Source organism: Lithobates pipiens, unplaced genomic scaffold (assembly GCF_037356315.1).
Source record: "Lithobates pipiens isolate NorthernLeopardFrog02 unplaced genomic scaffold, aLitPip1_a1.2 Scaffold_16, whole genome shotgun sequence".
Lineage (NCBI taxonomy): Eukaryota > Metazoa > Chordata > Amphibia > Anura > Ranidae > Lithobates > Lithobates pipiens.
In genome coordinates, this window is record NW_027507748.1 from 373,210,417 (window position 1) to 373,223,517 (window position 13,101).

The 13,101-nt window shown below is 43.6% G+C and overlaps 1 protein-coding gene across 5 annotated transcripts in view; it reads right to left on the reverse strand.

The window, feature by feature from the left end:
• The window catches only part of BCAS3 (BCAS3 microtubule associated cell migration factor), a 1,583,483-nt gene that overhangs the window by 1,244,756 nt on the left and 325,626 nt on the right, over nt 1-13,101 (reverse strand). For all 5 annotated transcript variants that reach the window (XM_077482133.1, XM_077482136.1, XM_077482134.1 and 2 more), the window contains exon 13: nt 6,497-6,667. In XM_077482133.1, the coding sequence (XP_077338259.1) occupies nt 6,497-6,667 (171 nt within the window). The remainder of the gene's footprint in view (nt 1-6,496; nt 6,668-13,101) is intronic.

Below are 13,101 nucleotides of genomic sequence, written 5' to 3' on the forward strand. Positions count from 1 at the left end.
CGCGCGTGTGTACGCGGCCTAAGAGGTCAGCCACTTCCACCTGGTGGTTTTTATAACCTCTCCTCTAAGCATGGCTCCACCCCAGGCCCTATCAGGGAGCCCTATATTAACCTGTGCACTGCAGGCCATCAGGGCTGATCAACCATTGTGCATTCCTTTGTGTGTTAGCTTCCTGTTTCCTGCCGTGTTCTCTGCTACTGTTTTCCGTTACCGACTTTGGCGTGTCTTGACTATCCCCGTTTGCCTATGATCCTGACCTTTTGGCGTGTACCCGACTATTCTTGTCTGCTTGTGCCCCCGATCTTGGCTTTGTCCCTCACCATCCCTATCCTCCTGTTGCCTACTGTGGGTTTGAGCTGGGGGACCCTGGGGGTCGTGACCTGGAGCCAGTTGCAGCCAAGTCCATCCTCACTACCAGAGGTGCTTGTGAACACCTGCTGGCTCTTAGACTCCGCGCCCCAGGGAACCTTACGCTCTAACCCCAGTGGGATCTATCCCCCATCTGCAGCAGTCAGCCATAGGGTCCACAACCTTGCGGTGCACTCCAGATCCCTACCTGCCTCAAGGTGACCTGACAGTTTGATCAGCCATGGACCCGGCTGACGTGCCGCTTCCTGCAGATGATCCATTGCAGAGCTTAGTTAGGCGACTGGAGACCCAAGAATCGCATCAGACCCAGGTGATGCGATTCCTTCAGGATTTGGCATCCCGTTTTGAACAGGTTCAGGCCTCATTAGGACCCCCGGTTCAACAACCTCAACCGCTATCTGCACCTATCGCATCAGCCGCAGCCACACATTCATTACAACTACCAGCTCCGGTCCATTTCTCTGGGGACTCCAAGGCTTGCAGGGGGTTCCTTAGCCAGTGCAAAATTCATTTTGAACTTCAGCCCCAAAACTTCCTGTCCGATCGGGCAAAAGTCGCATATATCATATCCCTCCTGTCCGGCGAGGCGCTAGCTTGGGCCACCCCTCTGTGGGAACGGAATGATCCAGCGATTTCTAGCCTGTCTGATTTCTTGAAACTTTTTCGGAATATCTTCGAGGAACCGGGTCGTGTCTCCTCAGCGGCTAGTGCCCTTTTACGTCTCGGTCAAGAGTCTGCGTCTGTGGGACAGTATGCTCTTCAGTTCCGTATCCTCACAGCTGAATTGAGATGGAATAATGAGGCCCTAGTTGCAACCTTTTTACATGGCCTCTCTGATAGAGTGAAGGATGAATTAGCAGGAAGATCCCTTCCTGCTGATCTGGACAGTGTCATCACCTTGTGTAACCAGATCGATATTCACTTTCAGGAGAGGGCCCTGGAAAAAAGACGCCAGCACTCCCCGTTCTTTAGGCAGCCTGAGCCCCCAGTCCCTTCTCTTCGATCCGAGGAGCACCCCCTGCCTGCTGAGGAACCTATGCAGTTGGGCCGGACAAAGTTATCTCCCGAAGAACGTGCTAGGCGCAGAACTCTGGGCCTATGCCTCTATTGTGGGGCCAAAGGTCATTTCCGTGATACTTGTTCTCTTCGTCCGGAAAAACACTCAGGGCTAATACATCTGGAAGGTGGATTATTAGACCCTGAAATATCACCTTCACCTTCTCGTCTTTTCCTTTCCGTGTTGCTTTATGTCGGTGCTTCCTCTCGTTTGGTTTCAGCACATCTGGATTCCGGAGCCGCTGCCAATTTCATGGATTGGGAAACTGCATCCTCCATGATACTTACCCTTTTGTCCCTTACAACACCATTGGTGGTCTTGGCGATTGATGGCACGGTTCTCCCAGGGGGCCCTATCCGTTTTCAGACTCTTCCTGCCTACTGTGAGTGTGAGCTGGGGGACCCTAGGGGTCGCGACCATGAGCCTGTTGCAGCCAAGTCCATCCTCACTACCAGAGGCGCTGGTGAACACCTGCTGGCTCTTAGACTCCGCCACCCTGGGAACCTTACGCTCTAACCCCAGTGGGATCTGTCCCCCGTCTGCAGCAGTCAGCCGTAGGGTCCACAACCTTGCGGTGCACTCCAGATCCCTACGGTGTGCACCTGTCACCTCGCCTCAAGGTGACCTGACAATACCCTATCAAACTTCTTAGCCCTTGTACACACGGTCGGAGATTCCGATGGAATGTGTCCGATCGGACCGTATTGTCGGATAATCCGACTGTGTGTGGTGTCCATCGGACTGTTTCCGTCGGAATATCCGACGGACCAAGTTTTCCAACTTGTCTATAAAATTTTCCGCCAACATGCTCCGATCATGTGTAGCCTACTCCGACGGATAAAGTGCCACGCCTACTCAGATCAAATTCGTAGACCAAAGCTATTGGCTACTAGCCTGAACGTAGTCCCGTTGTAACGAAATAACGTCATCGCGTTATGTACAATCGGATTTTCCGACAACTTTGTCTGACCGTGTGTATGCAACAGTTTCGGACAAAATCCGTCAGACAAAATCCAATGGATTTGGTTGTCAGAATGTCCGACCGTGTGTACAAGGGCTTAGAGCAGTTCCTGCAGATATAAATCAACTTATACATAGGAAGAGCAACGTCAATAGATTTTTCCCAGGAACCTATGGAGGAAGGGGAACGGGTATTCCACTTGAGTATAAATTCTCTTTAAGCATAACAAAACAAATATGAGAGTAGCAATTTAGTTCATCTAGGCCTCTGTTCATCATTCTGAATTTCCAATAACACCAGGTCCGGAGTGACCTGGAGGGTAAACTGAAGATGGAAATTAATAAGTACTACCACCTCTCCCCAGAACCGAGCCACCCCTGGACAACTCCAGAATATGTGAAGATATGTGCCTAATCTGTCCCCACAACGGGGGCACTCTTGCAATCTCTGAGGATACATTTTATCTGAATCAGTTTGTCCCATGAGGAAATTAACAGTTTGGTACTATCCTCAAGGCAGTCCTTCCAGTTCTCTCGATCAAGGTCAGCCTTCCACAAGTCCCATAATCATTCCATCTTAGGGCAGTCAACGCTAAGCAAGTCTAGGTAAGAAGCAGAAAGGGGTTTAGACAGTAATTCCTGAGTAAGAAGTTCCTCAATAGGGTCCATAGTAAGGATTGGAGTAATAGGAAACTGAGCTTGGGCTGCATGGCACAGTTAAAAGTATCAGAAAGCCATCCATCCCGGTAGTTTAAATTTGGTCCTAAGGTCTCGGAAGGGGAGCAACGCACCTGCCAAGAACACATCTTACAGAATCCTAATATTTTATCTGGCCCAGAGTTGAGGATTGGGTAAGGAGCGAAAATTCGGGAGGTTGGGATTACCCTAGAGAGGGCAGAATGGGGACCACCTGTGGTGCTGTAGAAATCTTCGCCTAGCTATGGCCCAGACCCTTAGCATTAACCTAGTGGGGTATGGTAGATTAGGGTAAGCCTGAGGACCCCAATAGACCAGATTCCCTAGCTCCTGAAGGGAACCCAAAGTAGCAGCCTCTAGACACACCACAGCATTAGCTCAGGAATGCAGAAACCACTATGATGGCCACCCAGTAGTAAGTTCAGTAATCCAGTAATGCCAATCCACCACAAAGCACAAGGAGGAGTAAAGTTGACCTTTTCATTTGAAAACCCCCACACACGCATTAACCTTGGTAAAAAAGGAATTGGGTACCCAGGCTGGGCAGTTACGAAACACAAATATATTTATGGAGAAAAATAATTTTTAGGAGGTTAATACGCCCCATGAGGGTCAACGGCAGGGATGCCCAGGATGCACACTCAGAAAGAAGTTGGGATAACAGTGGAAGCAAATTAAGAAAAACTCACCATATCCCGCCGGAACTTACCTAAGATACCTAAACTTGTCAACATATATAAACATGGTAGCCGCCACTTTCTCCTGCCTCTGGTTATCAAGAGGGGAAAAAGGTTGACTTGGCCCAATTGATATGAATCCCTGAGAACTGTTCAAACTCATAAAATAAGTCAAAGGCAGCCATAAGGGAGGAAGCAGCATCATGGAGATATAGGAGGGCATTTCTCTGCAACAAGATTCAGATAATCTATCATTGGTACGGACCCGGGCTCTCGGAGCACGGTATAATATTTATACCCACTGAAGGAAATTGGGCACAAAACCGAATCTACACATCACCTCCCACAGAAAAACCGATTCTACAGAGTCAAGCGCCTTTTCAGCATTGAGGTAGGCGATGTCTCTCTGTCCACTAATTTCATGGGTGATCGACAGATTCAGGAAGAGGCACTGGAGGTTGATAACAGTGCTCTTCCCAGGCATGAACCCAGTTTGATCAACATGACTGACCTCCTCAAGGACCACAGTGCTAGCGGCTAGCCAATATTTTGGCCAAAATCTTGGCCTCTTTATTGATCAGGGATATAGGTCTATACAAGGAGCCTGGTTTGAGCACCAACACCACCACAGCTTAGGACATGAGTCCAGGAGGGAACCCAATGCAAATAACTGTTCATACAGGGAGGTGAGTCTAGTGGCAAGCAGGTCTTGGTGCTGTGAGTAAAACTCAGTTGGGAGTCCATCCACCCCAGGGGTCTTTCCTGGCTGGAGCTGATCCATCGCCAGCTGGACCTCCTCCAAAGTAATATCTCGGTCAAGTCCTGAGCTAGTCTCTAAGTCAAGTGTAGGAAAATCAACTCTATCAAGGTAAGTGTGTCGCTCAGAGGATGTATAGGTTACACGGGAAGAGCATAAATGCTCATAATATTGAAACAAATGGTCATTGATGTCACTAGGTGATCTCAATAATACCCCAACAGTGTCCCTAATATCACTGGTATATGTAGCAGCAAACAGACCCTTAGCCAACCATGCCAACAGCCTGCCATTCTTGTTACCATACTCAAAGACTCTCAAAGACTCTCTGTGCAGTATTCAGAAGGGACTTCTGCGTCATTTCCACCCGAAGTAGGAAAAGCTAGTCAAGATTCAGAAGGGACTTCTGCGTCATTTCCACCCGAAGTAGGAAAAGCTAGACAAGATAGTCAGTCATGCCAAAACGTCAGGGAGCCAGAAGGAATGTCAGCCAAGCAAGTCTTTAATAGCTACACAGGAGAGCAGGGCGAAGGCAGAGATCATCTGGACTGGACGCTTAAGTATGCAGGACCAAGGAGCAGGGTCATCAACAGGTGAGTCACTGCAGAGAGATAGGAAGAGAGATAGGAGATAGATAGAGGAGAGAGATAGGAACTGGCAATTAGCCGACAGCTGAGCGGCCAGCTCAGAGAAGGGGTGGGCCCAGCCCTGACAGTTTATTATCCCCTTTTCCATGCCCAGAGGAGTTGTAAGGCATCCACACCAAAATCGCCAGCGCATGAGAATGAGGAAACCCAGATACAGAGAAATGAAGAGATTCTCACTAGCAGAACTCCAGGATAGACGCTGATTACTTCGCCATTTTGGACACGCCCCAAATGTTTCTTTTAAAATACAAATGTAATCCACTCAATAGATTCACCAGAGGGGATATGGTACAGTGAAGCAGTTTGTCTCTGGGTTTTTGATTATCTTCCATATACGGTAAGTAAGGCCGGGTTACCAGGGATAGAAAAAAAGACATTACTTCCAGGCAACGAGTGAAACCAATCAGTAAACTATTAATTAGCAAGCACTGTAACTGTTCACGCAAACTAAATTAAATTTAGTTCTGCATAATATGTAGCCGTCAGACTACAGTGAACATCTTACAGAGCCACAGAATCCTATATCCAAAAAACACATTTAAACAAGGCAGATTTCAATCTGATTAGTGGCTGCAAGAAACAGAACTCTTAAACCTACCATAATCAGGCTTTCTGCTTATTAAAGGAGTCTACATTTGGTTTGTTTGGGAATGCCTCTTCTGCATCATAAGTAGGGTATCTCACATCACAAAATTACCAACAAAGGGGACTGGAGCATACTGGTACACTATAAAAATGCTAAGGCAAAATCTGAAGTGCTGGGTAAAGCATCACCTCTACTTTTCCAGCTGCAAAATGCAACTTTTTCCCTATGCTACTCCACTTCTCCCATTGAACCGCCAGGGGAAATACCTAGTACATTACCTGGTACATGTGAGTTTGGAACAGAATGTGATTCACGAAATGTAACAGTAATAGTGTGCCAATCACCAGAAATGTCACATGGAACATTCCATAGCCCTGTGTAAAGCCTAGCACACATGGAGAGAATGTCCGGCGGCATTGGCCGGTTCAATTCAGCCCATGTGTACTGGAGTCAGTACAAAAGAAGCTGCCGTTTGGCCAGCTTCCGTCGAAGGGGAATGACTAGAAAAGGTCTGACAAACGGCTCCCGATCAGCACTCTCAGCTGCTGTACTAGCAGCTCCTGCTCAGCTGTCAGTTTTTTTTTTTTTTTTGTTCAGCCCTGCTGCATTGAACAAAAAAAATAACTATTGGTGTGTAGGAGGCTTAAGTCATGAGTCGAGCAACAATCAGAGTGCCATGTCCTGCTATCACCAGCTGAATAGATAGGTGTAATTAAATATTAAAAAGGTAAATTTAAAGTGGCTTACCTGTCCCTCAGCAACAGTTTCTGTGTCAATGATAGTAATGACTCCAGGGGCAAGAGGACTACGTCTGGAATTGCTGTGAGATGACAAGTCTTCATCTGAAGAACCAGCAGGCAGTGTACCAGTAAGTTGAGTAACAACTTTCCCAACCATCGTAAGGCCAGTCTTCAGAGTCTGTGAAATCAAAACCGTTAGATGAATTAAAGAAAGCTATAACAGGCATTTACAATTGCTTGCTTATAAGTATTAAACGTATAATTTTAAGGTAATATGTTATGTGCATATTTTCAAGACAGTTTAGTCATCTCTTTATAAATCTTAAGAGCATCAGAACAAAGAACATCAAAAGAAAAAGCTGAACTCCAGGCAGATAAAAAAGTAAAATTAAAAAAAGACTTCAACTGTGGAACCTTTGACCAAAAAGGCAAGAAGGGGTAAACATGACTGGTATTGTTATTACCAATACCACAATACTAGTATATTGCTTTTGGCAATGCTCAAAGTGGAGGGAGGTGAAAACATATCCCTGTGTCCCAGAACATGGGGTGCAGGCTTATCCTGATACCAATCCAGAAGGCTAGTAAGTGTAAAGAGGAAAGGATTGCTACTACTCCCGACCAGCCCAAGTGAATAAATGATGAGGAGTGGCCTCAACCTCCATGTTTCCACCACACAATTTTAAATGAACTTTGGCCCAGGGAAGATTTCTGGATCATGTTCAGATATTGCTTCTTCTTTGCAAGACAGAGCTTTAACTTGCATTTTGAATGGCATGGTAAACTGTGTACACAGACAGTAATTTTTGGAAGTATTTCTGAGCTAGTGCAGTGATGTTCATCACTGCACCATGCCTGTTTTTAACCACTTCAGCTCCGGAAGAATTTACCCCCTTCCTGGCCGGGCCATTTTTTGTGATACGGCACTGCATCGATTTAACTGACAATTGCGCGGTCGTGCGACGTTGTACTCATACAAAATTGACATCCTTTTTTCCCACAAATAGAGCTTTCTTTTGGTGGTATTTGATCACCTTTGCGGTTTTTATTTTTTTGCGCTATAAACAAAAAGAGAACAATTTTGAAAAAAAAACACAATTTTTTTTACTTTTTGCTATAATATCCCAATTTAAAAAAAAAATTTTTTTTTTGCTCAGTTTAGGCCGATATGTAATCTTCTACATATTGTTGGTAAAAAAAAATTGCAATAAGCGTATATTGGTTTGCACAAAAGTTATAGTGTCTACAAAATATAGGATAGATTTATGCCATTGCTATTATTATTATTTTTTTTACTAGTAATAGCGGTGATCTGCGATTTTTATTGGGACTACAACATTGTGGCTGACAGATTGGACACTTCTGACACTTTTTTGAAACAATTAACATTTATACAGCGATCAGTGCTAAAAATAGCCACTGATTACTGTATAAATGTCACGGGCAGGGAAGGGGTTAACACTAGGGGTGACCAAGTGGTTAAATGTGTTCCCTCACTGTGTGTTCTAACTGTGGGGGAAAGGGACTGATTGGGGGAGGAGATCGATCAGTGTTCCTATATACTAGGAACACACGATCTGTCACCTCTCCCCTGACAGGATGTGTATTTGTGTGTTTACACACACAGATCCCTGTTCCTGCTCTGCCACAAGCGATTGCAAATGTCTGGCGGACATTGGGGCTGCCAGGCATGTGCATCAGTTTCTCAGTGACGTGGCACACGTGTGCCCACTATACCCCTTAAAGCGGCCCCTGTACAGCTACAGCGATTGTACAGGGGATCCCTTCTGCCGTTGTCTTTTGATGATATTATGCACTGTAGATGATAATATATTTAAAGCCTTTGCAATTCAATTTTACAAAATGGTCAATTTTCTCAGTTACACATTTGATATGTTTCTATTTTCTATTGTGAATAAAATATAGATTTATGGGCTTTGGAAATCAATGCATTCTTTAATTATGTAGACAGCATACCAACTTTTTTTGGAATTGGGGTTGTATTATATGTCAGTCAGGCAGAGCACTAAAAGATTTTTTCACTAGATACTTGCGCACATACACACTTGTATCCTACAGGTAAGTACATGTATGTGATGGTCAGAAATTTCCATTGCTACTTTTATTGACATTTGTCAGCTCTATGAGCAGGGCCCTTCTATTCCTTCTGCGTTACTGCATTGTGATTGTCTTGTTTCCCCTCTACATTGTAAAGCGCTGTGTAAACTGTTAGCGCTATATACATTCTATATAATAATAACAATAAAAAGCTATCAAACAAAAAAAAAAAAATTCCCCTCCCAGCTACCTACATTGGCTTAGAGAGGAGATTCCAAGGTCTGCATTGATTGGTAACACTATCAAACATTCAGACAGGAGCTATACCTTGAGTGACATTTTTTTTTTATGCATAAAGATTTTATTGAGAAAATACAAAATACAAACTTAGCATGAACAATCATGGCTCGATGAGCCTGTATAAGTAATACACATCTGCATATATAGTTAATCAAATGAGCTATGTTGAAATAAAACTATGCATTTCTAAGTTGTGAGCAGTCAGATATGGCTACGGTGCTTAGGAGTGCATATTCTCAAAGGGCGATATAAAAAAGGGGAGAAAGGAATGCCAGTGGAGCAAATGCTTATATGGGGATGAAGTGGGCGAAGGGAAGAAGGGAAAAAAAAAAGGGTAAGGAGTCATAGGGGTCAGAGTATAAAGGGAAGACAGGGGGAGTGCGGAAGAGGAGAGAGGGTGAGGTCATCATCAACTACCCTCTCCAGCTTTTAGTGCTCAATACCCTTAAATATCTCATAATTGAGTTTGAATTTAAATTAGGCTTTGATAGCAGGGGTGGTGTCACCCCGGTTAGGAGTTATTTAGAAGTCGACTTGACATCTTGGTATGATTGGGAACTTTTGAAAGTAATCCAGGGTTCCCAGGTGGTCGGGAATTTGGAGATGTTATCCAAGGCATTATATATCAGCTCCTCCTTGATTGACATTTTACTCTCGTTTACCACCCCCATCGTAGACACCCCAAATTCCCCTCAGGAAACTCAAACAAGGCATTCCAGCCTTCTCTTGATAACCAGTGCATAAAACACTTCCTAACTTTGAATTGTTCTCAGTTATCTAACTATTGGTCCAACCTCCCCATTTCTCAATGGCGAGTCTTCCAAATTTGTTACTTCCAGACACAAATTTGAGGAAAGCATCTCCCACCCTTCTCTATGATAGCCTTTGAAGAATTATGCACAAATCCCTCTATGGTCTAACATGGACTTTCAAAATCCTATAAGATTCTCACACATCGATGGTTCAATTCACTCCTCCATACATTGCAAAATGCAAAACCTGGCATTACTTTTCCAGATCAACGAAAAATCTCATCCTTCCATTTACCCATACAGAGTCAGTTTTATAGCAAAGTACAAGAGACTGGGTTTAATATAGTTTCACAATGGCATAGAGTCCCAAGAAATCTTTCCACAGTGCCCCCCTTCTGTTGGAGATGGCAAAAAAAAAAAAAATTCACATATATTTTGGAGCTGCCTGCTCTTCCATAACTTTTGGAGCTACCTGTATTTATCGGTATATAATACGCACATGCATATAACACGCACCCTAATTTTTAGAAGCATTTCAGGAAAAAAAACTTAAATTTTAAATAACGGACTTTGAAGCAAAATAAGGGTCAGTTCCCATTAATACAGTCTGATCTGTGCCCATCTGCAGCCTCACCATTGCCCATTAATGAAGCCTGATCAGTGCCCATTTGTAGCCCCACCATTGGCCATCTGCAGCCTTGCCATTGCCCATCATTGTAGTCTGATCAATGCCCACTTGCAGCCTTAGCAGTGCCCATCTGCAGCCTTGCCATTACCCATCAATGCAGCCTGCTCAGTGCCCATCTGCAGCCTCACCATTGCCCATTAATGAAGCCTGATCAGTGTCCATTTGCAGCCCCACCATTGCCCATCTATAGTCTTGCCACTGTCCTTCATTGTAGTCTGATCAGTGCCCATTTGCAGCCTCAGCAGTGCCCATCTGCAGCCTTGCCATTGCCCATCAATGCAGCCTGCTCAGAACCCATCTGCAGCCTTGCTATTGTCCATCATTGCAGCCTGCTCAGTGCCCATCTGCAGCCTCACCAGTGCCTGTTAATGTAGCCAGTGCGGATGTAGACAGAGCCAGATCTCCTGTGTACTCGGGTCAGCTCGGGACTCAGATCGCAATCCAGGACATGTGACATGCTAGGAGCTGTCCAGAAGGCAGGACTAGGTGTGACTGCAAGTGAAGCTGAGCAGAGTACACTGGAGATTCAGCTCTGTCTAATCTGGTGGCGCTCGTCCCCTCTGAGTCACACTATGTCGGCGTATAACACGCACCCACGATTTTCACCCTATTTTCAGGTGGAAAAAGTGAGTGTTATACGCCAATACGGTAGGTAAAAGAAATTTTATTCAAACTGACAATGTCCACCTGTGGGACGAATCCTGCAGCCTTCCTACTTCACCTGTCATCCTCAGCAAAGAGGTATGAACACTCACTTTTGATGCATCTTTTGAACATAGCAAAAGCATGTATCGCCTTATATTGGAAAACTACACTTTCCCCATCCATACAATGATTGGCTCAGTAAAATGAATTTTAAACCAGGGAGCATGTCATGACCTCTACAAACCACAGAGGGGAGCGATTTCTCGAAACTGGTTCTTTTGGATTGACTTTGCTTGTACGCCTGAATATTGAGCATTGATGTCAAGTTAATGACAGACCCACCATGTGCCCAATCACTTTTCCTCCCTCCTGCACCCTCTTTTGTATTTCTCACCCTAGTTCTCCTGGTGCTATATACAATATATCAGAATAGAGTCATGATATTCTCTCCCAATACTCTGGAATTTGCCTACCTTTCACCTTAAGAGGCTGCAAATTTGACGTGCCTATTAAGGGCGAAATACAGAGTGTTACATGGTATGAAGAAATGCTTCCTGCATTTTACAGTGGTTATGATGCTGTGTATTTTTGACTATGACTTTTTTAGCATTGTGACTCTTTGCTGTAAACCTTCTCTGCTCTGCTTATTCTGCTCTCGATAAAGGAAAAAAAATGTAAAAAGAAAGTCCAGCTTAGACATATCCAAAGGATGTGCTCTTATCTGCATTATGACCTTGTGAATTCCACCAGTATCTGACATTAGACATGCAAGATCAAGGTAGATATATGTCAATTCCAAAACTTCCTACTTTAAGCAGTTCTAAATTATTTAACAAAAGCCATTTTTAATGGTGTAAGGAGTATTAGACAATGATAAATTAGTCAATAAAGTAATTTATGTTTGTGCCAAATAACAAAATAAATAGATCTTTTATTCTCATGTATGTAAAGTCTTTTTAATGATTATGATGACAAGCGGCTCTCAAAATTTATTTTGAGAAACCTAGTTCAAACTAGTAAATTTGGATGCTAAAATGTAGGTTAGTGCAGCATGTTAGCATGATATACACAACATGTAAACACCCCATTTTTCTGTCAATGCCAAATTAATCTTTATGAGAAAAAAAGAAAACTGCAAAAAAAAAAAAAAAACTCATTCAGTACACATCATATTGCTTTACAACAGTTATTAGAATGCCTGCATCTTAAACAAGGATTGTGGTTTCATTTCTGATCACAGCTGTATCTATGTCAGATTTACTTTCAACATGCACAAAGCTGTTTGTAATTTTGTTTTCGTACTGAATCAAAAATCTGCTTCAACACAGGAAAACAATGGATACCCGGCAGATACCTGCACTATAACTCATCTTTTAAATAGACATTTATCATACCACCCTAGTTGTTGAATTGAGAATGGGCAAAATATCAAATGAAGCACAGTTGGGAGTTGCGATTTATTGCTGTTGTTTCTACCATATTTGTTGCATTTCTGTTTCAATGATTTTTATTGACGTTTACAAGACAATTAGAAACTTAAGAGATTGAACAACGTATCATATTTGTATCACAGTACAGTGAACTTTTCGGGAAGAATTTTTAACATCTTATGATCTGCACACCCGTTACAGCTCATTACTCCATATCAGGGATAGAAAAACAAATGACACAACAAAACAACATTTCTACACCCTGGAGGTAACGATAAGTATCCTATTGTTTGCCCATCGCTCCACCACACTCCATATGAGGTAGGAGGGGGAAAACCATGGTAACATAACCGTGAGCCCAGTATCCTCTGTCCCATTCATCATGTATGTTGCATTTCATTAATGAGACTCTGTTGCCACTTTTCACTGGCCAATAAAAGTATGTCCTGCCAAAAAATAAAACCCTGTTCCCCACAACTCCAGTTATACTCACATTATAAACAATCCCATGCCACTCCCTCCTCCACTACTGTCAGATAAAAAAAAAACACTACTTCTAGGTATGGGGGAGCATGTGACCTCCTACTCCCGAAAAGGAACCGAGAAGTGGAGGATATGGGATGTTCTGCGCAAAACCACTTAACAGAGCAGGTAAGTATAACGTTTGTTATTTTAACAACAAAAAAACAAGACTTTAGTATCACTTTAAGTAACACATTGACACTGTGTCTTGATTTGG